This window comes from Eschrichtius robustus, chromosome 3 (genome assembly GCF_028021215.1).
Source record: "Eschrichtius robustus isolate mEscRob2 chromosome 3, mEscRob2.pri, whole genome shotgun sequence".
NCBI lineage: Eukaryota > Metazoa > Chordata > Mammalia > Artiodactyla > Eschrichtiidae > Eschrichtius > Eschrichtius robustus.
Window position 1 is genome coordinate 109433475 of NC_090826.1, and position 22201 is coordinate 109455675.

General features: G+C 48.0%; 4 protein-coding genes across 5 annotated transcripts; 2 read left to right on the top strand and 2 right to left on the bottom strand.

The window, feature by feature from the left end:
• The first annotated feature begins 3900 nt into the window (after positions 1-3900).
• On the top strand, positions 3901-6217 carry TNFAIP8L2 (TNF alpha induced protein 8 like 2). Its single transcript, XM_068538193.1, has 2 exons — positions 3901-3945; positions 5598-6217. Exon 2 carries the CDS (start codon positions 5603-5605, stop codon positions 6155-6157), a length of 555 nt encoding a protein of 184 aa, XP_068394294.1. The 5' UTR covers positions 3901-3945; positions 5598-5602; the 3' UTR covers positions 6158-6217.
• Positions 6218-6342: 125 nt separating this feature from the next.
• LYSMD1 (LysM domain containing 1) lies at positions 6343-13955 on the bottom strand. The gene is made up of 3 exons (XM_068540756.1): positions 13082-13955; positions 8312-8670; positions 6343-7903 (listed from the first exon to the last, which is right to left on the bottom strand). The coding sequence occupies exons 1-3, from the start codon at positions 13259-13261 to the stop codon at positions 7765-7767; spliced, it is 678 nt and encodes a 225-aa protein (XP_068396857.1). The 5' UTR covers positions 13262-13955; the 3' UTR covers positions 6343-7764.
• A 101-nt stretch (positions 13956-14056) lies between these two features.
• Positions 14057-16557, top strand: SCNM1 (sodium channel modifier 1). 2 transcript variants are annotated; one of them, XM_068540760.1, is made up of 7 exons: positions 14057-14212; positions 14462-14532; positions 15101-15189; positions 15290-15387; positions 15507-15595; positions 16028-16222; positions 16371-16557. In XM_068540760.1, the coding sequence occupies exons 1-7, from the start codon at positions 14162-14164 to the stop codon at positions 16468-16470; spliced, it is 693 nt and encodes a 230-aa protein (XP_068396861.1). In that variant the 5' UTR covers positions 14057-14161; the 3' UTR covers positions 16471-16557. The 2 variants fall into 2 exon arrangements, with proteins under 2 accessions (XP_068396861.1, XP_068396862.1); XM_068540761.1 differs by lacking the exon at positions 14462-14532 and having other exon boundaries at positions 14079-14212.
• A 496-nt stretch (positions 16558-17053) lies between these two features.
• Positions 17054-22166, bottom strand: TMOD4 (tropomodulin 4). Its single transcript, XM_068540759.1, has 9 exons — positions 20392-22166; positions 20028-20184; positions 19598-19714; positions 19026-19115; positions 18713-18843; positions 18510-18617; positions 17970-18113; positions 17566-17710; positions 17054-17159 (listed from the first exon to the last, which is right to left on the bottom strand). The coding sequence occupies exons 1-9, from the start codon at positions 20512-20514 to the stop codon at positions 17137-17139; spliced, it is 1038 nt and encodes a 345-aa protein (XP_068396860.1). The 5' UTR covers positions 20515-22166; the 3' UTR covers positions 17054-17136.
• Positions 22167-22201: the final 35 nt, after the last annotated feature.

A 22201-nucleotide genomic window follows, 5' to 3' on the forward strand; every position in this document is an offset into this window, starting at 1 on the left:
GGTGGCTCTGTAGTTTAGGGAGTCACGATGGCTTCACAGTCATGATGGCTTCAGATGACTTTCCAGGTGAGACCTGAAGGATGGGTAGGAATTAACCAGGCAGGGCAGAGGTATGCATGGGAAGAAAGTTCCAGGCAGAGACACAAGAAGTGGGAAAGTCTAGAGTACAGGAAGAGGGAGAAGGAGAGGGAGAGAGAGAAGCCAACCACGATGTATATTGGAGGAACTGAGAGGATTACAACACAGCTAGAACAGAGTATAAGGCAAAGCTGGAGAGGTAAACAGGTAAGGAGCTGGTAGCAGAATTCTGGATTCAGAAGGTATTACTGTATTTGCATCTTCTTGTATGTTAATTCCTCTTCTTATTATCCAATTAGATTATATATTTCTTTTAAAAAGGACTTTTACTTTTCCTGTGATTTTGGTAGTGCCACCTACTATTGTTCCTTGAGTGTGTGATCAGTGAATTAATAGAGCGTATAGGAATAGAATGCTGCCACATTCATTATAAGGTTGAAGTTATTACCTCCTAACCTTGTGAGGTAGTTGTCAGAAAAAGCATAGGCTTGGAAATCACACAAGTCCTCAGTCTGCCATTTATTAGCTCTCTAATTTGGGAACAGGTTATCTAACCTCTTTAAGCCTCAGTCTTTTTCATCAGCGAAAAGGAGATAGTGACATTTAGTTCATAAAGGTATCAGAGGATGAAGTGAGAGATTTATATAACATCTAGCAGAGTGCACCCAACAAATGCCAGCTCCAGTTCTTTCCTCTCGCTTCCCTCCCCTGAACTCGCAGTCCATTCTTCTCCATCTGCCCCCACACCTTGCTCCGTAAACATTACCTCTCCTTTGCATTTTCTAAGCCTCCCTTTCCACTGGCTCCTTCCTTTCAGCCTACAAATGTCCTCGAACTCCAAACTAAAAATAGTCCCTCTGTCAATCCAGTTCCCCATCCCCTTAAGCTACATTTCCATTTCTCTTCATCCCTTTACCACCATACTCCTTAAAGGAGTTGTTAACATGTCCCAATCCAAGTTGTATCAAGGACCCTCAGCTCTGGAACCTGGGCTGAGAGAGGTGGGAATAAGAAAGGAGCCAAGACCCAATCACTGTCTCCAAGGAGGAGAACCAATGGTTTTGGAGTCACTGGTATGCTGACTGCCTCCACTTCTGAACTTCAGTCTTTACTCTTCAACTTTTCACAGCCGGACACTGTTCCAATTCTTCCCTTTCTGTTAGAACTTCTTATAAAACCACCAGCGCTCAAGGTCTCTCACTGGTTCTCATACTGTGCTTAAGCAAGCTATACCAGTGATCACTTCCTTTTAAGCATGCCCTTTCCTCAGCTAAAATTTCGCTGAAGCCTCTAACCTAGTCCCACTGGGCTAATGATTTCACTCCCCCGATCAAAAACCTTTAATGTCTCCCTACTGTCTACAGCAAAAGTCTGAAGTGTTGAGCAACTCCCTTAAAGGCTTTCATGATCTGGTCTTTTTCCTTCTTCACTTCTCTTTCAAACAACCTATGCTCCAGTCATACAGAATAAATCACCACTTCCTGAACATGCCCTGTATTATCTTTGTTTGCTCTATGGCTTATGCTTATCTCCATTATCTGGGAAGCAGAAGCATTTCTTCCACACTCTGCCTAGTAAGTAGTTAAATCCATCCTTCTAAGTCCACCTCTTCAGCCCTCCTATCAGAAATAATCTAAATTTCTCTTTACTCTCATAATTCCTTAAACTTCTGTTACAGCTAATGACATCATTTGACTTGTATTACAGTTATGTGTGCTTACATTTATCTCCCTGACCAGGCTGGGAGATAAATGTAAGCACATTTCTTTTTTTTTTTTTTGGCCGTGTGGGCATGTGGGGTCTTAGCTAGCGAGGCATGTGAGATCTTAGTTCCCTGACCAGAACTGAACCTGCACCCTCTGCGTTGGAAGCACGGGGTCTTTTTTTTTGGAAGTGCGGAGTCTTAACCACTGGACTGCCAGGGAAGTCCCCGTAAGATTCTTTGTAAAAAAAACAAACAAACTTCTTTTTACACATTTATTTATTTTTGGCTGCATTGGGTCTTCATTGCTGCACATGGGCTTTCTCTAGTTGCGGCGAGCCGGGGCTACTGTTCATTGCGGTGGCTTCTCTTGTTGCCGAGCGAGCATGGGCTCTAGGCGCTCGGGCTTCAGTAGCTGTGGAACGCGGGCTCAGTAGTTGTGGCTCGTGGGCTTAGTTGCTCCGCGACATGTGGGATCTTCCCGGACCAGGGCTCAAACCCATGTTCCCTGCATTGGCAGGTGGATTCTTAACCACTGCGCCACCAGGGAAGTCCCTTACCTTCATTCTTTTTTTTTTTTTTTTTTAACATCTTTATTGGACTATAATTGCTTTACAATGGTGTTAGTTTCTGCTTTATAACAAAGTGAATCAGCTATACATATACATATATTCCCATATCTCCTCCCTCTTGCCTCTCCCTCCCACCCTCCCTATCCCATCCCTCTAGGTGGTCACAAAGCACTGAGCTAATCTCCCTGTGCTATGCGCTGCTTCCCTCTAGCTATCTATTTTACATTTGGTAGTGTATGTATGTCCATGCCACTCTCTCACTTTGTCCCAGCTTACCCTTCCCCCTCCCCGTGTCCTCAAGTCCATTCTCTAGTAGGTCTGTGTCTTTATTCCTGTCTTGTCCCTAGGTTCTTCATGACCATTTTTTTCTTTTTTCTTTTTTTTTAGATTCCATATATATGTGTTAGCATAAGGTATTTTTCTCTTTCTGACTTACTTCACTCTGTATGACAGACTCTAGGTCCATCCACCTCACTACAAATAACTCCATTTTGTTTCTTTTTATGGCTGAGTAATATTCCATTGTATATATGTGCCACATCTTCTTTATCCATTCATCTGTCGATGGACATTTAGGTAGATTCCATGTCCTGGCTATTGTAAATAGAGCTGCAATGAACATTGTGGTAGATGACTCTTTTTGAATTATGGTTTTCTCTGGGTATATGCCCAGTAGTGGGATTGCTGGGTCGTATGGTAGTTCTATTTTTAGTTTTTTAAGGAACCTCCATACCGTTCTCCATAGTGGCTGTATCAATTTACATTCCCACCAACAGTGCAAGAGGGTTCCCTTTTCTCCACACCCTCTCCAGCATTTATTGTTTGTAGATTTTTTGAGGATGGCCATTCTGACTGGGGTGAGATTAGTATATGTGCTGCAGAAGCGAGCACTACCTTCATTCTTGTAACCTGTTAGCAGCTATAAAGCACAGTGAGAGCGCTGCCTCTAGTGGTTCAATGATGTGCTGACACCTGCTGGTCATATCTAGTTCGGCAGCCCTGATCCCAGCACCTTCGTCTCTCTTAAGTATTAAGGGTGGGGACCCCCTTACCCAGCCAGACACTGAAAGCGTATGCTCGTGGTAATGTCGCCCCACAGCACCACCCATCCCTGGAGACTCCAGGGACACACTCCGACCTCCTGATCTCTAACTTGCTTCTGGTGTCTCCAGTCTAAGTTCAGTTCAATCTTCAGAACTTTCCCCACGGACCCCCCACCCCAGCAATCTGTATTTAACATTTTCCCCCATTACCACAGACATATAAGGAGAACAAGATCTCAAGGAACTGGGCAGCAAGGATAGAAAGAGGCAGACAACTTGGGAGCAGGAGATGTGCAATTCCTCTTCCTCACCTCAAAGAATCAAGACTATTTCCTACAGAGTGCTATTCCTTTTGACCTTTCATTTCTAGGAGGCTGTCGGGGTCATAGACCTTCTTGGTGACAGTGTGATGAACGGGAGGTTGAGCACAGAGTAGGTAGGCGGGGCTTGGGGGTGGGGCCAGGCCAAAGGGCCTCTCGCTTAGGAGCTTCTCCATTCTGTCAGCTCTCCCGGAACATCCAAGGCAAGACTGGCACCCAGGGCGCAGCAGGTGAGGGACCGGGCAATGACAGAAGGGTAGGCTCTAGGGGTGATGGTGGCAGAAGAGTCCTAGCTCTGTCAGCCTGAGCTTTCCATATCGTGAGACTCTCATTTGATAGAATTCTTGAGCCCCCAGTGGGGAGGTCCAGCTCAGTTCTTCCTGGGTCCAGGCAGCCTCAGAAAGACATGGTTTGGTTTGGGTGGGGGCAGGGCTGAGGGACGGCGGTGGATAAGGGTATGTGACAGACCACTGAGAGATGCAAGGAGATCTTAGGAGACATGGAGGTAGACGTAAGGGCCAGCAGGAGAGCATGGCCAGAGGACCACAGGGCAGGACTCAGACAAGAGAAAACAGGAGACTGAAACACGGAGAGGGGGAGAGGACAGTGGACAAAACGTGAGATGGTAACGGGGGCAGTGGAGAGCTGGGTAGCAGGAAGGCCAAGGAGGAAGGAAGGCTCACGTGGAGCAATCTCCTCTTCCGGATGTAGAGCGTGGTCCCGAAAGCCCCAGGCAAAGCCGGGAGCAGAGCAAGGTTCCAGATTCCCACTGGGCCAATTCAGCTGGGGGAGAAGCACCCCTCCTCCCAGTTACCCACCTCCCCTGCTTCTTCATACTCCTATTTTGTTTGGGGGAGAGGGCAAGGCTGCTCCTCACTGCGGTCAGGGCCACATCCTGCAGAGCAGGGGAGGGGGAAGTAAGAAGCAAAACAAGCAGAACCACCACAGGCGAAGACCACGGGGAGAGCGCCCTGGATACTTGCAGCTGACGTGCCACCAGGAGGTCCTCAGCACAGTCCCAGCAGAGGACCTGAGACCTCTAGGACTGTCTTGAGGTGCTTGTTTCTCACGATTCCTCAGTGTGCTTCAACCTCCTTGAGAGCATTCCAAGGGAGGGAGGCTTCTCTGGATTATATGGTTCAAAGCCCACTTTTATCATTTGCTAGTGACTTTAGCCAAGTTGCTTAATTTTTCTTAGTTTCATTTTTCTCGTTGCAAATTGGGGATACCTACCTTACAAAGGGTTGGGAAGACTGAGATAAAGCACTTGGCACATAGTAGGTTCTCAATAAATGTTCATTATTATTTTTATCAGGACTCCCAGGACCCCTATATTTCTCACATCTTTAAAGGCAGTACAGCACACTAGCTGACATGGGCTTTTGGAGTCAGAAAAACAGTTGTGTTTGACCTTGGGTAAATTATTTAACGTAAGCCTCAGTTTGCTCAGCTGTAAAACAAGGATAGTAATACCTACACCTCATAGATGTACGGTACCCAGTCAGTGTCCAAAAATGGCAGCTGTGAGAACTATCTGCCAGGTAAGCTTTATCTTCTCCACCGTAGTAGCAACAGCCTACTTCCCCTAAGGTCTTAACTTGTGGTGCGCTAGCACCCGGTGTGCCCTCATTCCTCTAGCCAAAGCTATTACTGCTCCTCTGGTTTTAGAGATCATGATTTCCTACAGTACAAAAGGAGAAAAAATGGGAACAAAGCACAGAGGACTGAGGGGGCCCAGGGGGAGAAAGATGACAAACAAAGATGAAGATGAGATAGAAACCAAAGAGACAGAAAGGGGAAAAGCCATTTCTCTCTAAGGAAGCCTGTGGCCTTTCTTCTAGTGACTATGACCACATACCCCCCCCATCTAACCCTTCCCTAGGAATCATGGAGTCCTTCAGTTCAAAGAGTCTGGCGCTGCAAGCAGAGAAGAAGTTACTGAGTAAGATGGCAGGTCGGTCTGTGGCTCATCTCTTCATCGATGAGACGAGTAGCGAGGTGCTAGATGAGCTCTACCGTGTGTCCAAAGAATACACACACAGCAGGCCCCAGGCCCAGCGGGTCATCAAGGACCTGATCAAGGTGGCTGTCAAGGTGGCCGTGCTGCACCGCAGTGGCTGCTTCAGCCCCAGCGAGCTGGCCTTGGCTACCCGCTTTCGCCAGAAGCTGCGGCAGGGCGCCATGACCGCGCTCAGCTTCGGCGAGGTGGACTTCACCTTTGAGGCTGCTGTGCTGGCCGGCCTGCTGAGCGAGTGCCGGGATATGCTGCTGGAGCTGGTGGAGCACCACCTCACACCCAAGTCACATGGCCGCATCCGCCACGTGTTCGATCACTTCTCTGACCCAGGCCTGCTCACAGCCCTCTACGGGCCTGACTACACTCAGCACCTTGGCAAGATCTGTGATGGGCTCAGGAAGCTGCTGGATGAGGGGAAGCTCTGAGAGCCCTGACCCCAGCATGTTCCTTCTTGGCAAAATGGCTGACTGAGAAAACAACAGATAATGGGCTCTCTAACCCTGCTCATCTGCACTAATGCTTTTCAACCCTCAGGTTTCAGTCTTTCCCAAGAGTGCCTGTGACTCTGAGACCACCCCACCCCCAACTGCTGGTGGAGAAGAAGCAATGCTGAGGGTTGAGGCCTCTCTCCTACTCCAGCCCCAAGGCAGGAAACAAAGCTGCCTGAAAAAGATGAAGCGAAACTTGGATCTCTATTTTCCCCACAAGGGACCTTTCAAACAGGGAAGCCCCCTCCCCTCAGAACCAGGGGAAGAGGGCATAGCCCATCTAACTCCTCTGGGGACACTAAGGACAGGGGGCGCAGGGAGCCTTTAGAGACATCCTAGACCTTCAGCTCTAGGCAGAGTCTGGACAGATACCAGAGACTCTGCTCCAGAGGGCAGGAAGAAGGGGCTAGGGCAGGGGAGAGCCTCACAGAGGAAATAAAACTATTAAAACATGCACAGGGCTCAATGTTTAATCTCTCCAGCTTCTTGTATCTCATGATCATCACAGAGGAAAGAGGTATATAAACACCACTCATCTCACCTCTCACCATTTCCATGCAGGAGACTGAGGCATATTTCCAGCATCACCGGGGTTCCCTTGCCTACTTCTTCTGTTTAAGAAACTCAAAAAAACTGTACCGCAGATCAGTGCTACAAATTGCAAATAAATATGCATTGAGGAGCAAGACATAGATCAATAGGCTCTGGTCGGGAAAGGATATAAGAAAAAGACTTCCACAACTGTCCTCCTCTTCAAACTCCACAGCAATTCTTCTTCCATCCCTTAGCCTCACACAGGCTGAACAGAGGAGCAGATTAGAAGGGTGAACTGGTGGCATGGAGAGTTCAGGACCCTACATCACTGTTTTTTCCTCAGAGCAAGAGTTGTGAAAAAGTTATAGTGACCTGGTTAGTCAAGACTGAGCCCAAATTCTTTCATTCGAGATTGGGGGCGAGGCACAGTCTGCCGTTCCCTGCAGCGGGGCTAGATCACTGATTGCCCATTCTCAGTAACATGGCTGGCTACGAAGGTGGGGAAGGTGGGCCAGAAGTCACTGGCTCACTTACTGTTCCTGGGTTCCCCTCATCCCAGGGCTATAGAAATCTCATTTTTCAGCTAATAGTGGGAAAGAATAAGATATAGCAAATAAATAATATTTCAATATAGCACCAAATAAATTAGGTAACATAGTTGGAGATGGGGAGGAAGTTCGGGGCTGTGAGAGTCCTTGCCTCCCTGCTCTAAGGCCAAGGAATGGTGAAAGGGATGGGAAAGGCAGCAGGGATGTTAAAAGAGCCTTTTGAATCTAAAGGACAACTCTAGATTCAGCCCCAGAACTGAGAAGGGGTCTATTTCCCATCCCCTATCCTTGCCAATAGAACTGCTCCAGACCAAGGAACTCCTGACAGACAAGAAGGCTCGGAAGATGGCAGGAGTAAGGGAGGTGGGCTGGGAGGCCATGTTCCCGAGCCTCACCTCAGGCTCCTCTCTCCCTCAAGCTGCTCCTTCAACATCTGGCTTCTCTCAATCAGTTGTGGAGACATCAGAGTTTGAAGATTTCATCCTCCTGGTCCCGAAGTGTCCGGGTCCGAGAGGTCCGGGTCAGCGGCACGGGACCTAGGACTGCTCGTTGCTGCATCCGAGGAGAGCTCAGGTGAAGACCTGAATCCTCCCCAGGTATCCTGCAGGTGAGGAAAGGGCGAAAGAGCAACAGATCAAGGGAAGAGGCCGAGGCTAGGCTGAGTGAAGAAGTACGTGGGAAGCTGTCCTTCTCTAATATACATGAGCTGGTTGCCTTAAGATGGGGTCTCAGTACCCTCTGGATAAATCCTAATCCTAATGCTCCTTCATGGAACATCAGAGCAGTAACAACAGTCAACTATTTCACTCCACTGAGAACACAGAACCATTACCCAGTGCCTCTACCCATTTCAGCAGCCACAGGCTCTGCTCATTGTCTTGTGGCCACCTGAGGGAAAGGCTTCACCTTGCTTCTGCTGACACTGGAATTACTTACTTTGTGTCTGGTCAGGTACGGTTGGGGGAACAGAGTCTATGGAGGGACTTAAAAGGGCTCATTCAAGACTCACCCACTTTCCCCCTTTTTCAGCTTCTGGGCAGCAGCCTTCTTTGACAAGCTGATCTGTGAATCAAGCTTCTTAAGGAAATCAGAGGCAGAGAGGTCATGAATGGGGGGCTCCTGGCCAGGTGTGGGAAGGACTTCACCATTGGCACGTCCCGAACCTGTCTCTTGTTTCTTCCTCTCAGCTGAATGTGGCCCAACTTCATCCTTACTTGGCTGTACCTCTTCCTCTCCATCCTTCTCTTCCTCAGAATCCAAACCATTGAACAGGTCTCTGGGCTCTGTCAGGATGGGGATGTAGAGGGTTTTCTTCAGGAAGATCGAGTCATTAGTATAAAGGCGGTTTGCACGCTTAATCTGTTCCATCTTTAAAAAAAATCACCACAGTTAATGACAGTAATACAATCCATCTTATATTTGTATAGCACCTCATGCTTTTTAAAGTGATTGTACAAAGTCTTATCTGACCCTATAACAACCAAAACTACAGTGGGCTGATATTATCCCTATTTTATTAATCAGTAGCTTTCATACTTTTTGGTCTTAGGGCCCTTTTACATTTTAAAAAATTATTGAGGAAAAAAGCTTTTACTTATGTTGATCACATCTATCAATATTTAAGGTATTATAAAATTAAAACTGAAAAAATTTAAAAACACTTCCATGACATATTAACATAAATATTTTGATGAAAAATAACTATATTTTCCAAAACAAAAACAACAAACATGTAGCAAGAACAGAGGCACTGTTTTACATTTTTGTAAATCACTTTAATGTCCGACTTAATGGAAGACAACAGGATTTTCATATCTACCTCTACATGCATCTGCTGCAATATCACATGTCACATAGCCTCTGGAAAACACAGTACACTCATGAGAATAAAAAAGACAAATAAAGTCTTGTTATTATTACCATGAAAATTGTTTTGACCTTGTGGATCCCTACAGAGCCTTAGGGACCCCCTTAGGGGTCCCTGGACCTCACTTTAACTACTGTTAAAGATGAAGGAACTGAGGTTCAGAGAGGTTAAGTTACTTGCCTAGCAAGTTATTGACAGAGCTAGAACTAGAATTCTGGGCCTTTTTACTCCTTCCAGGAATGCTTTTCTTATTATGTTAATAATTTCACTGATCAAATATTTATTTAGTATCTATTTATTCATCACTGAACATAGTGACTGACATCACCATCTATATCTACCTGCCTCCCAAGGTAGAAATATCAATGTCATCCTTAACTCATACTTTTCTTTCATGATCCATACCTAACAGGTCAACAAAAATGCTGCAAAAATCTCTCACATCTGGTCTCATCTTCACATTCACTGCCATTGACTTAGAACAGACTCTCAATATTTCTCATCTGGGTATTGTAACAGTTTTTTGTTTTGTTTCTTATAAATTTATTTATCTATTTATTTTTGGCTGTGTTCGGTCTTCGTTGCTGTCCGCAGGCTTTCTCTAGTTGTGGTGAGCGGGGGCTACTCTTCACTGCAGTGCGTGAACTCTTCTCACTGCGGTGGCTTCTCTTGTTGTGGAGCATGGGCTCTAGGCGCGCGGGCTTCAGTAGTTGCGGCACGCAGGCTCAGTAGTTGTAACTCGTGGGCTCTAGAGCAGCGCAGGCTCAGTAGTTGTGGCGCACGGGCTTAGTTGCTCCGTGGCACGTGGGATCTTCCCGGACCAGGGCTCGAACCTGTGTCCCCTGCATTGGCAGGCGGATTCTTAACCACTGTGCCACCAGTAAAGCCCCAACCCACTACCTTGCTTATAAACCTTCTATGGCTCCTCACTGGCTCAGAGATAAAATCCAAATTAGCAGGACTTCTCTGGCAGTCCAGTGGTTAGGACTCAGCACTTTCACTCACAGGGCCCGGGTTCGATCCCTGGTCGGGGAACTAAGATCTCACAAGCCACGTGGTGCGGCCAAAAAAAAAAATTCCAAATTAGCATTCGAGGGCATTCTCAATCTAGCTCTCATAGGAAGTCCACCCACACTTCCCTTCTTCTGCCACTTATACATTTTGCCATCCTGAACTTTTTTTCTTCCAACATTTCATGATCTTTCACCCTTTTGTGTCTTTATCTGCCTGGAATGTTTCTCCACTACTCCCTTCTCTGCCTGGAAAACTTCTCATCAACTCTCATTCCCTTTGTGTTATCTTCTTCAGGGCTCCCAATGCACACTGTAAATATTGCTGTAATAATACCTACCCTATTATATTGTTATTCATCTCTTTGCATATTTGTCTTGCCCAAACTGTGAGTCCTTTAAGGGCAGGGTTGGTGACTTGCTGTCTCTGTATGCCTAACGCACCCCTCAGCATCGCACAAACTTGGCACACACCAGAGGCTCATTAATGCTTTACAAGTAAATAAACTAGATAATAAAATATAGGAACCACAGACACAGTATGTCAGTATTTTATTATCCGAGGCCAGGCAGCCAGTTTTACTAAAAATTCATCCCATAATGGCACCAGTTTGGGAAATCATAATTCTTATATCTGTCAAATATCAAAGCTGTTTCCACTCCAGGGCAAGGCTACTATAATAAAGTTGACTTATAAAATCTTATGCTATAATGAGTTTAAAAATAAAATTGGATTGATCTGAACAATAAAAAAAAGTTAAAAATGGCTTGCAGTTTTGTACTTTTTCTTCGCCAAGTGCTTTGATGCTATTCATTTTATTTTGCCTAGATAATATCCTAGGTCTCTTTTGTCTTGATAATATCCTAGGTCCTTTTCTGTTGCTTTTATTATTTCCTAGAAGTACCATATAAGGGGACATTGTTCCACTTCCATCGAGCCAAGAGCTAGAAAGGTCATTAGAATCTAGTTAGTTTAATAGAGCAATTCAAAGTGAGGATTTTAGAATGAGACAACCTGGTCTGAATCCTAGCTCTACTAATTAGGCTAGTTGTATATAGTCTATGGCAAATTATCTCTCTAAGCTTCAGTCTCCTTATCTTTAAAATTTTATTTTTATTGAAGTATAATTGACTTACAATATTTTATTAGTTTCAGATGTACAACACAGTGATATTCCTTACCTTTAAATGGAAATAGTTACATCTACCTCATAAAGATTTACAGAGAAATATGAGATAATATATAGGGCTTGGCGCATACTAAGTGTTCCTTAAATGACAGGTAGGTAATAACTTAGGTAATTGATTTATCTAAGTCTTTAATTTAATACGTCTTCCTCATTTTACAACTGATAAGAAACTGAGGCCCCAAACAGGGGAAGTGATTGACTATTCAGTCACTCAGCTAGTAAGCAGCAGAATGAGGCCAGAACCTAAAACTCTTCTTCACTAGACTACAGAGGTTTTCTGTACTCAGAAAGGTACAGGGCTGTAAGAAAACCTCCAAAAAAATTGTTGATTCACTAGCAGCACAGTTTCCTTCATTGCATGGCCTCTGAGCCTCTGCTGGGATGAAAGCATTGCTCAGTACTTTCACATCTACTTCCTTTGTTTAGGCCATCCCTCTACTTGAAACGTTCACTTTACTATACCCCCAAATCTCCATGTGTGGAAATATTAGCCATAATTTCATTCATTCAAAAAACATCTATTAAGCTTTTATGTGCTGGGGACTATGCCAGGCTCTAGAGATATAAAATTGAAAGGAAATAGTTCTGTCCCTTAAAGAGAGTACAGGCTACCGGAAAGACAAAGATGTAAAAGGTGTAAACCACTGGATTACATAGGTTTATAGAGAGAAGCATAGAGGAAAGAATGTCCAAGTCTTTCAAGGCCCATTGCGATGGCTCCCTTAAAATCTGCACTGATGTCCCCTTCCAAATAAAAATCAGTCTTCTTTCCTGACTTCCCCCTCTTTGTTAACACCTCTACGAACTCACCACATTCTGTCACCTACAATCATTATTTGTGTCCCTGTCCATATCTCACTAGACTGTAAATTACATGAGGGCAGCAACTATACACTTTATTTATGTTTCTGTCTCCCACGGTGGTTACCATAGTGCTTTAAACATACCAAGCATTAAAATGTTGGCTAAATTCAACAGGATATGGAAAAAAAAAAACAAACCCAACCTTTATCAACTTTAAAACAATGTATTTTTACACCTACCAAATACACCCTATGCAGGAGCTGAAATGCTTGGCATAGAGAGTACCTGTTTCGTACCAAGGAGGCCACCTTCCAGAAGAGAAGAGGGCAGAGCATTGAGGAAAAAAGAACAAGAAGAGACAGGCACGTAGGGAACTTAGGACTAAAAATTAGCTCTCCATTGTTTGCTGTAAATGTTTAATCACTCTCAATGAATGTTTCTATGTGGTTAACAGTACAAGCTTTGGAGTCAGACAGACCTGTTTGAATTTTCACTTCAACACTTTAGTTATTTGACCTTGGTCAAACTGGTTAACCAATCTAAGTCTCGGTTTCTTCATCTGTAAAAAGGGGACAATAATTGTGTGCCTGATAGCGATATGAGGATCAAATGGGCTAATAGATGTAAAGTCTTTAGTATAGTGACTGGCGTAAGAAATAGGAGTTGCTCCCCTCCACTGGGATAGTGGGACAGGATTTGTCCCAACCAGACAGTGTAACACTGAGATGGGAACACAAACCAAAAGACAAAGGTGGACCAGACTTACATCACAATTAATTTATCACAATTAGTTAATTTAAACACAATTAAGAAAATTTCAGGGGAAGTTGCCTAGAGGGCCACTACCTTCTCATGAGGAGTAAGTCTCTTCTAAGTGGGTGTCTGCGTCCCAATCCTGTTAGACTCACCGTCACCCCGTATTTGAGCGCTAGTCCAGCCAGGGTGTCTCCGGGCGCCAACTGATGCTCCAGGCGTCTTTCCCTCACCGGGGAGCAGGCAGACTGCACCAGGCTTCCATAAGAACGAGCCCGGCTCCCTTGAAGCAGTCCTGACCCACCAAGGGGGGCCTGTCTAGAGGGAGAAGCCATCTCCTCACCCTGCGGACAACTGGGGTTGCAACTGCGGGAGGCCCGTCTAAGTGACCAATAGTGACGGGCCCGGGGTCTCTAAGACTTAGAGGATTCCTTTCCCCTTCAGTCTTCTGTCCTAAGTCTCCCCGCCTCCCCAGGCACTACGCGACCTCTCAGCCCTCGCTTCTCCTCCCTCCAAGCCCCTTTCCCACCAATCTGTACTCCGACTATTCAGTCCCTACCTGAGTCTCTCCTTAGCACCCCTCCGACTTTCGATTCCCCACAACAACTCGCGACATTGAACTCTGACCTTTGAATTCTAGACAGCCTCCTCAACACTCAGCTCAGTTTGCCCCTAGGTCCGACAGCCCGACCTCCCGGTCCCACAACACCCCGTCTCCGCCCCGTCCCGGGGTGGGCTTGCTAGGGTCAGGAACAAATCAGGCCCACCCCAGGTGGGCTGTGGCCGCAGGAGAAGCGCGTGATGAAAGCGAGAGTCTACAGCACACTTTCCCCTCAGCGATCCTCAAAGGTATCCTCCGCATCAAATTAGTCACACCCTCAAATTCGGGCTCCACATCCAGGTTCTTGTCCCTCCAAACCCTCGAATCTGTCGAGATGCAGGGGCCTGTATCCAGCCCGGCGGCAAGTTCTTTGAAAAAAAAAGACTTCATTTCCCTAAAGGCTCCGCGCCGGCGGGGTCGCAGGGCACCATAGGAAATGCAGTCCCCATCCGCAGGCAAGGGGCGGGCTTCCGGGATCGCGCAGTGCATGCATGGAAGAGCGTCCCCGGAAGTAAGGGGGCCAACCGGAAAGAGACAGGAAGGAAGGAAGCAGTCCCACTCTCGCTACGGTGGCCTGAAAGGAGTGGCGAAGGCGGAGCCGTAGAATTGAACATTTCTGGGGCTCACAGTCGTGATGTCCTTCAAGAGGGAAGGGGATGATTGGAGTCAACTCAATGTGCTCAAAGTAAGCGCGAGAGAAGAGCGTCTGGAGCAGCTTCACCTGCCCACTGAAGGCTGTGAAGGAGCTGTTTTGTTGCTGTGACAACAACTGGTGGGGGGTGGTGCGGAGGGAGCCAGACCACTAGAGCTGCTGTTGACCCCTTCTTCGCCCCAGATCTCTGCTCTCCCCATGGTCTTTATTCCCTTTGAGTCCTCGTCCCTATCGTTTCACTTTTTTGTATCCCGTCTGGACTTCTTCCCCTATATCCTGCAGAAACGAAGGGTTGGGGATCTGCTGGCCAGTTATATCCCAGAGGATGAGGCGCTGATGCTACGGGATGGACGGTGAGGGCGAGGAGTGGATCAAGCCTAAGGGTTGTGCGGTTAGAGGCTCAATAAACTTTTTTTTTTTTTTTTGGCTGCGTTGGGTCTTTGTTGCTGCCCACGGGCTTTCTCTAGTTGCGGCGAGCGGGGGCTACTCTTTGTTGTGGTGCGCGGGCTTCTCACTGTGGTGGCTTCTCTTGTTGCGGAGCACAGGCTCTAAGTGCGCGGGCTTCAGTAGTTGTGGCTCGCGGGCTCTAGAGCGCAGGCTCAGTAGTTGTGGCGCACAGGCTTAGTTGCTCTGTGGCATGTGGGATCTTCCTGGACCAGGGCTCGAACCCGTGTCCCCTGCATTGGCAGGTGGACTCTCAACCACTGTGCCACCAGGGATGCCCAACAAACTTTTGTTATTAAGGAGGAGAGCGGGAGTATCTAGGATTCTTTAGCTAGGAGTGAGCGACAGGGATGTGGTTGGTGGACATTGGGAGACTTGGGAGTTGGGCTTTGGAAAGGAGTGCTAGGACGGGGTGGGACCTATGGCCAAGACTCCACTACTCTGGGGCCAGTTATCTTCTTCTTTCCTCCTCCCCAGCTTTGCTTGTGCCATATGTCCCCATCGACCTGTACTGGACACTCTGGCCATGCTGACTGCCCACCGTGCAGGCAAGAAACATCTGTCCAGTAAGTTTGGGAGAAGACGGAGGATGGAGAATGAACCCTTAAAATCTCTTCAGACCACCCTTGGTGCTCTGCTTTTAATTCTCTTCCCCTTTCTCCTCAGGCCTGCAGCTTTTCTATGGCAAGAAGCAGCCGGGAAAGGGCATGGACCAGAATCCAAGAGAGCAGAATGAACTGAGGAGGGAAGAGACCAAAGCGGAGGTAATCAGAGTGGGGAGGTTGTGTTCCAGGCAGGTCTGTGCTGCACACCTTAGGCTTGAAGGGCTTTGGCTTCTTTCTAGCTCTGAAGGCTCTGACTCTGTCTCCCATCTCCATGCCAGGCTCCTCTGTTAACCCAGACTCGACTTATCACCCAGAGTGCTCTGCACAGAGCTCCTCACTATAACAGTTGCTGCCGCCGGAAGTACAGGTCTGTGGGGTGGGAAAGCCAGAGACAGGGAGGGACAGGAGATAGATGGCTCTAAAGTGATCGTTTTCCTAATTGTAATCTGAGGAATACTAGTGTTCTGGAGGTGTTAACTTGTATTTCAGGCAGGAAAAAGAATCTTGTAATTAAAAGAAAAGTTTGGGAAGTGGTGCTTTGTAATCCTATTTGAAGAATAGTAATATTAGTGTATTTTAAGGGCTCTACAAAGTCTTAAGATTAAAAAAAAAAAAACCGTAAAAAAGTTAACTTAGCCTTTCCTAAATTCACTGGATCCCAAAATCCTTTTTATGCAGAACGCTTATTAATATTTTGAGGAACACAGTTTAGGAAGCACTGCTTTAAGGGGTTGGGAGCCACAGGAGATTTGGCCCTTTCCTTTACTGCTTTTACAGACTTTGATTCTTCTCTACCCAGACCAGAAGCCCTTCGTCCCTCTGTCTCTCGTTCCCCTTTGCCACCCCCAGAGGTTGAACCCCAAAGTGGGAAGATCAGTAGAGAACCTGAGCCTGAGGCTGGCTCACAGACCAAGGAATCAGCAACTGTCTCATCTCCTGCACCTATGAGCCCCACAAGAAGACGGGCCCTGGATCATTACCTCACCCTTCGAAGGTGAGTATGCAGAACCACTTTCCTCAGATTTCCCCTTTTCTCTCTGACCCTCCTTTTTTCAAAGCTTCTCGAGTGTTTTTACTTATCCCCACTAATTTCTTAATAAACTTCCTTTCCTGACCAATTCTATTTTTTCTGATGTTTCCAGCTCTGGATGGATCCCAGATGGACGAGGTCGATGGGTAAAAGATGAAAATGTTGAGTTTGACTCTGATGAAGAGGAACCCCCTGATCTCCCCTTGGACTGACACCCTCTTTCCCCGTTCAGTTCACAAATAAACCAGAGCGGGTGCTGGGAGCCTAACTTTCCTTGAGTCTGGCTCCTTGTTTCAGGATTTCAGATCTGTACCTTCTCAGCCCAGCCAGTTCTTCTCTGCAATGTACACAGCTCCCCATACTTCTAACCCCTCCCCCACCTTCTACCAAAGTCATGCCAAGCGTCAGCTGCATGCAGCCCGGTGCCCTATTAATAAGTCTGTCAGAAGGAGGTTTTTGCCCTTCATGTTTTCTGCCTTCTCCTCCACCTCCACGCAAAGTCCTTTCCTCCTTCAAATAACATGGGGGTTGTGGGTAGGCGTTCGGGGGGAGGGGCCGGACATGTCAAGAAACAGGGCCAGGGCTGGCCACCCTGTGAAAGTAGAAGAGACTAAAGGCATTGGCAGGGTTATGGGGAACACCAAGGGAGGGAGCTCCCCCACCTCCTGCTGGTAACCTGAACCTCCCTGCCTGCTGATGCCCAGAGTATAAATAATCCCCTGATGAACTGGCAGTAACCCTTGGGGGTTAGCGCCAAGATTTCCACCCCAAAGCCCAAGGAAGGAGGCAGGCAGAGCGGACAGAAGGGCCTTTATTTACAAGATGAGGATTTAAGCTTTCAGGGCTCCGAGCTCTAGTTGGTAAAGGGAAGGGTAGTGTTATCTCTTCTTTTGCTGGCGACCTGTAAAGGCAGAAGAGTAAACACAAGTCATTATCCCATCTCTTGCTTCCTGCAAAGGTGCTCTTCTTCTTTCTAGTTCCTTGGCCAGACTCACAAAGAGGTAATGTCTTAGGCCACCAAACATGCCCTTCCCCCCTCACATTAACAAAATAAGAAACAACGCAGCAAATAAAAATATCATTCCCCCAAACAGGTATGTGTAGCTTCCCTCCGCCTCTCTCCTGGTATATTTGGGCAGAGGAGCTTTTCTGTCTACTTTCGGATCACCTACGGGGTTTGAGCTGCTCATGTGAGTCACTTTGGCAGCACCCCAGGCTGTTAGTCACTAAGTCAGCTTTCAGGAGCATCCACCAGCTTCTGCAGCTACGTGCCCTCTCCCCCACACACCACGTCTGCAGCTACTCACGCAGTTCATTGTTCCGGGTCATGGCCTGGGCTGCCCGAGTTCGTGGCCCCTGCTGTGTAAAGTGGTAGCCAAAGCGGACAATGGAGGGGCACTGTTCAAGCACGGTGGCCATCTCCATCTCCACTGCGTCGCCAGGCCACTGGCGCTGGGGGAAGGAGAGATGGAAACTGTCACCCACCCTGTCTGGGTTGTTCACAGTCCTAGACCACCGACCCTTTGGGAGGTCAAAGAGGCTTGTTTCTCCAGAGTGGGTGATGAGAGGTGCTGCCTTGGCTCCCCTCGTAGGGACAAAGAAGAGGAGAGTTCAAACAAGATCAGATGAGATCCTGCCCCAGTGGCTGCCTCAGGGAGGAGGCTCAGTGAGTGTTAGCTGACTGCAAAGACCAGGAGAAGGGAATGCTGACCTGGTTGTCTACGCGGAGCTCGGTGAGTGTGGCATTCTCCCGAACTGCCTTCAGCACAGCCATGAGCCCTGTGCTGCTAATGAAGTTGGATTCAATGTTCAGGCTCTGGAGGCTACGATTCTCACGCAACATGTCAGCCACCGCCTGGGTAGTAGGAACTTGGGTTAGCATTAGGGGACAGTTTCACAGATGACTGAGGAGAGAAAGAACAGGAGCAAGAGGGAAACACAGCTCTTGGAGAAGAGTCCTTGAGCTGTGGGTGGGGCTTGAGGGAGGCAGGTGTGGGAGTAGGTAGCAAGGAAAGCAGGGAGATTAAGTGTGCGGTGCAGTTGGCATGGGTAGGAGGGTTGTGGCTCTTCAGGAAGATGAGCTGAGGATTTCAGAGCGGTGAGTCATAGGACTGAGGGTAGGAGTCTCCAGCAGGGCTCCCCTAAGAGAGCATGATGGGAATAGCACCCCCAGCACAACCCTTTATGTCAGCCCTGCCAGCGGGGCATGTCAGGGTGCAGGGAGAGGGCTAGGGATGTCAACTAGCCTTACATTGGCAACGGGGTCGCCGCTCCTTGTGGCCACCAGACTGAAGCTCCGGACATGGGTATTTGTCTTCATTGCTTCACACAGCTCAGTTAGCATGGGTATCGGGATGTCCTATCAAAGGGGAATAGGGGATGGTGGGCTAGGGGACTCACACATGTCAGCAGAGTTATCCCAGTGTTATTGCTTAGAGGATGGGGGTCAGATACCTGGATATTATTGAGGTTCACCTCCTCCAGCTCCTTGTCATTGCTTCGAACACTCTTCAGTATCTCCTCGATGTTTGTGGGATTTGGGGGCTCATCTGGCACTGGCTTATACTTGTCAGGCTGCACCACACCTGGTGGGTGAGGGCAGGAAGGAAACCCCAACATGTCCCCCACAATCTCCTCCCCATTGGTTCTCATGACTTATGCATCATGTCCTCTCCCTGATTCACCTGTTTCACCCTTTGCTACCTTTGCTCAGACTCTGGGACTGCCTGCCAAGAGCCCTGGGTGCCATGCTCCCAAACACACTCACTGCTAATGCCTTCGGTGTTGCAGATTTCTCCGCTGCAGATAGCATCATAGTATTGCTTGTTGCTCATCAGTGTGTACATGCCCAGAATGGCTGGAGAGAGTAGGCAGAGGGGAGACAGGGAATGAGAAAAATGGACTTGTTCCAGGGCCCCCACCGACCTCATTCTGAATCTGTTGCATTTTTGAAGCCTGAACTCTTCCACTCTCCCTTGGTCCTAGGGGTCCCTTCCATTAAACTGCGTAAGGCAGTGGTTTTTAAAACATTGAGACAGGGCTAAGGGAAGACCCCTAAGGAGACACTACAGGGTGAGGGAGTCTGTCAGACCCTCCTGCTTTCAGCCAGAATAGTTTTGCTTTATAATCCCTGTAAAATTGCCCTAGAGTTGTTAACTTATTAAATTTAAAGATGAGTGAATACATACATAAACAAGTAAGAAAAATTTAAAACCACTGCCTGAGGCTTTCTCAAAACGTCCACATCCTGGTTCAGGGCCTTCCCTGCTAGCCCCATGCCATGGTTAGGAGCCCCTGCCCCAGATCTTCCCAACTCCTCAACTTCCCGCAGCTGCCCACCTGCTAGATCACACATCTCAGCATCTGTGGCATGGGCCAGTGCCTCCTCCAGCTCAGGCTCCAGAGTGATCTGCTCCTGGGCTGGAATTTCTCTCTTGGGCTGAATGTAGGGTTTCCCTGATGGGGAGATGAGGATGGTTCAGATACAGGTCATTTCTCCTAAGATCCTGGCCTCCAGATTCCTTTCCTTCTCCAGGAGGTGGAATGCTGGGTCACTAGGAGCCACTGTAAAGCCTGAGTCCTCTACAAGCTCAGGACTCCTGGGTCCCCTTGATCTCGTCTAAGAGCTGAAGAGTGCAAGCTGGCATGCAGGTGTAGGCAGCTGAGTCCCTGGGCAGCTAGGAGCTGGAAGGTGAGAGGGAAGCTGGAGGGGACATTTGAGAGACAACCATTTGGGTTCTGGGAGGCATGGATGTTAGTGTCTCCATACCCTTCTTCTCGCCTGTGTAGGGAACCAAGTCATCACGCTCTTTGACCTCTAGTGCCTGCTGTTCCAGGTACTGCAAAAGGGCCTCTCGGTCCAGCGGCCCCGTTGGGCTCTTCTTTGTCTGGTCACGTTGTCTTAGTCCAGCTGGCAGGAGCATGTTCTTAGGGATGAGTTTTGGGGAGCAAGTCAGACCTCCCCTCTGACCTGGGGCACCTCCAAGGCTCCCTAAAACATCTCCAGACACCATTCCCCTGACCCTCTTGGGACTCCAGGCCCTGTAGATAGCCCTGGTCTCAGTCACGCAGGGCCCCACACCCTTCCCAAATGCGTGGGGACTGCCCCTGGTACCCTGTGCTAGAGCCCCTACCTCGGGGTCCATCTCCTGTAGCTCGCAGTCCAGCTGCTCTAGCTCCTCGGGGCTCAAGGTCCTTAGGATCTCATCTTCATCTATGTCTCTGTATTTCTCCAGTTCCTTCTGATACGATGACATGACGGCCCCCACCCCCTCCCCACAGTGTGGCACTCACGGAGCCTGGGGTACATGGGGAAAGTGGTTGGACAATGGAAAGATGTACACGGACGCAGTAGGGACACAGAGAGACAGGTCAGTGGGGCAGAACAATAAACTGGTTGCCTTGGAGGACAGACCTAGTTGGGCATGGGAAGACGGGGGAAGGTTAGGTTGCTCAGCTAGGACCAGAGCCTCCTTCTGGCTCCCACAGCTTCCACCCACTCCGGATGGGGATACCAGGCATCCAGGCTGAATTTGCCTTCCCCAGTGTGTAAGAAATCCTGGCAGTACCTCTCCCCTATTACCTCGACTGTCCGTGCCTGTTGCCCTAGCACAGCTGCCGGGAGCCCTGCAAGCACAGCTGGCCCCAAGCCCAGCTCCTATTGAAAGGAAGTGGGGCAGGCAGAGAGCTTCAGGGAAATTCCTCCTCTCTTCCCCATAATCCAGTTTTTCCTAAACTGGTTTAAGAAAGCAAGGAGGCTTGCAGGGGGGAAAAGACAGTGCTCTGACTCTACCCTCATTTCCTCTTTTATTGCGTTGGATCAAGATTTCACTGTTTGCTAAAATTCTAAATCCTAAGGCAAAGCAAGGGCTCAGAGGAGCTGGGGGACTTCCAGGTTGGGGGAAGGGTGGTACAGCCTTAGAAGCAGGTACTGAGTTCCCATAATTTGTCCCTGGCTTTGGACAGGAAGGTGACACCAGTCTAATGGGTGGGGAAATGCCTTCTAAATGGGATAAAGTTTCTCTAAAAACAGTGAGAGGATTAAACTTGCATGATCTTTTACAATGTGAAAAATAAACACAAGCCACACATACACACCATGCTGAATATGAAAGATTCAGAGAATGTGTGAGATACTTACATTGACAATGTAACCTACAGTTACGGGAGAACACAAGACAGCGGCAGAAACATGCTGAGTGACAGAGGCACACACTCCATTTCATTCCCAGTAGGAGCCACTCTTCTCCTCCCATCTCCCACCAGGCTCTGACCCGTGAGGCCCCTGCCTTCCCCACCTACCAGTCCTGGTGGCCACCTCCGTTCTCACCTCCCCTTCTGTCGGTTGGTCTGTCTGTTCTACCGGAGCACTGTCCTGGCAGCAGGAGGAGCCCAGTGACGGGGGAGAGGGTGGGGAAACAGTGAGCTCAGCATTTTATTATTTTAGCTCTGGCCAGGTGGGGGTAGTGGGAGATCACATATACACAGCCCCCATACCCTGCCCAGCCCTGAGAGCCTCTAGTGGCCACTAAGAGCCATGGCACCTCCTCCCCTTCATACAAGCCCGAGTCCTAGAAACTGGAGTTCTATGAGAATCACACAGTTCCTACTTATTTGGTGCCTGCTATATACAAAGCTGTGACTATACAGAGATATAGAGGTGAGGATAAGGATTTTGCTTTGGTGTCTAATTTTAAGGTGTTTATAAACTGTTAGAGGAATGAATATTTTACAATTCAAAAAGGGCAACTCTAGGAATTCCCTGGCAGTCCAACGGTTAGGACTCGGCGCTTTCACTGCTGAAGGCTTAGGGTCAATCCCTGGTCAGGGAACTAAGATCCCACAAGCCACGCAGCACGGCCAAAAAATAAAAATAACCCTTTAAAAAGTAAATAAGTAAAAAGGGCAACTCATAATAAATGCTATTAAACAAATATAAAGGCC

Coding starts and splice junctions, on each gene's coding strand:
- TNFAIP8L2 (XM_068538193.1), top strand. CDS start 5,603: ATGGAGTCCTTCAGTTCAAAGAGTCTGGCGCTGCAAGCAGAGAAGAAG.
- LYSMD1 (XM_068540756.1), bottom strand. CDS start 13,261: ATGGCTTCTCCCTCTAGACAGGCCCCCCTTGGTGGGTCAGGACTGCTT. Junction 8,671..13,081: donor CGCTCAAATACGGGGTGACG/GTGAGTCTAACA, acceptor TTTTTTTTAAAG/ATGGAACAGATTAAGCGTGC. Junction 7,904..8,311: donor CTGAAAAAGGGGGAAAGTGG/GTGAGTCTTGAA, acceptor CCTCACCTGCAG/GATACCTGGGGAGGATTCAG.
- SCNM1 (XM_068540760.1), top strand. CDS start 14,162: ATGTCCTTCAAGAGGGAAGGGGATGATTGGAGTCAACTCAATGTGCTC. Junction 15,190..15,289: donor AGGCAAGAAACATCTGTCCA/GTAAGTTTGGGA, acceptor CTTTCTCCTCAG/GCCTGCAGCTTTTCTATGGC. Junction 15,596..16,027: donor TGCTGCCGCCGGAAGTACAG/GTCTGTGGGGTG, acceptor TTCTCTACCCAG/ACCAGAAGCCCTTCGTCCCT.
- TMOD4 (XM_068540759.1), bottom strand. CDS start 20,514: ATGTCATCGTATCAGAAGGAACTGGAGAAATACAGAGACATAGATGAA. Junction 18,114..18,509: donor GCGGCGACCCCGTTGCCAAT/GTAAGGCTAGTT, acceptor CCTACTACCCAG/GCGGTGGCTGACATGTTGCG. Junction 17,711..17,969: donor AGCTCCGCGTAGACAACCAG/GTCAGCATTCCC, acceptor TCCTTCCCCCAG/CGCCAGTGGCCTGGCGACGC.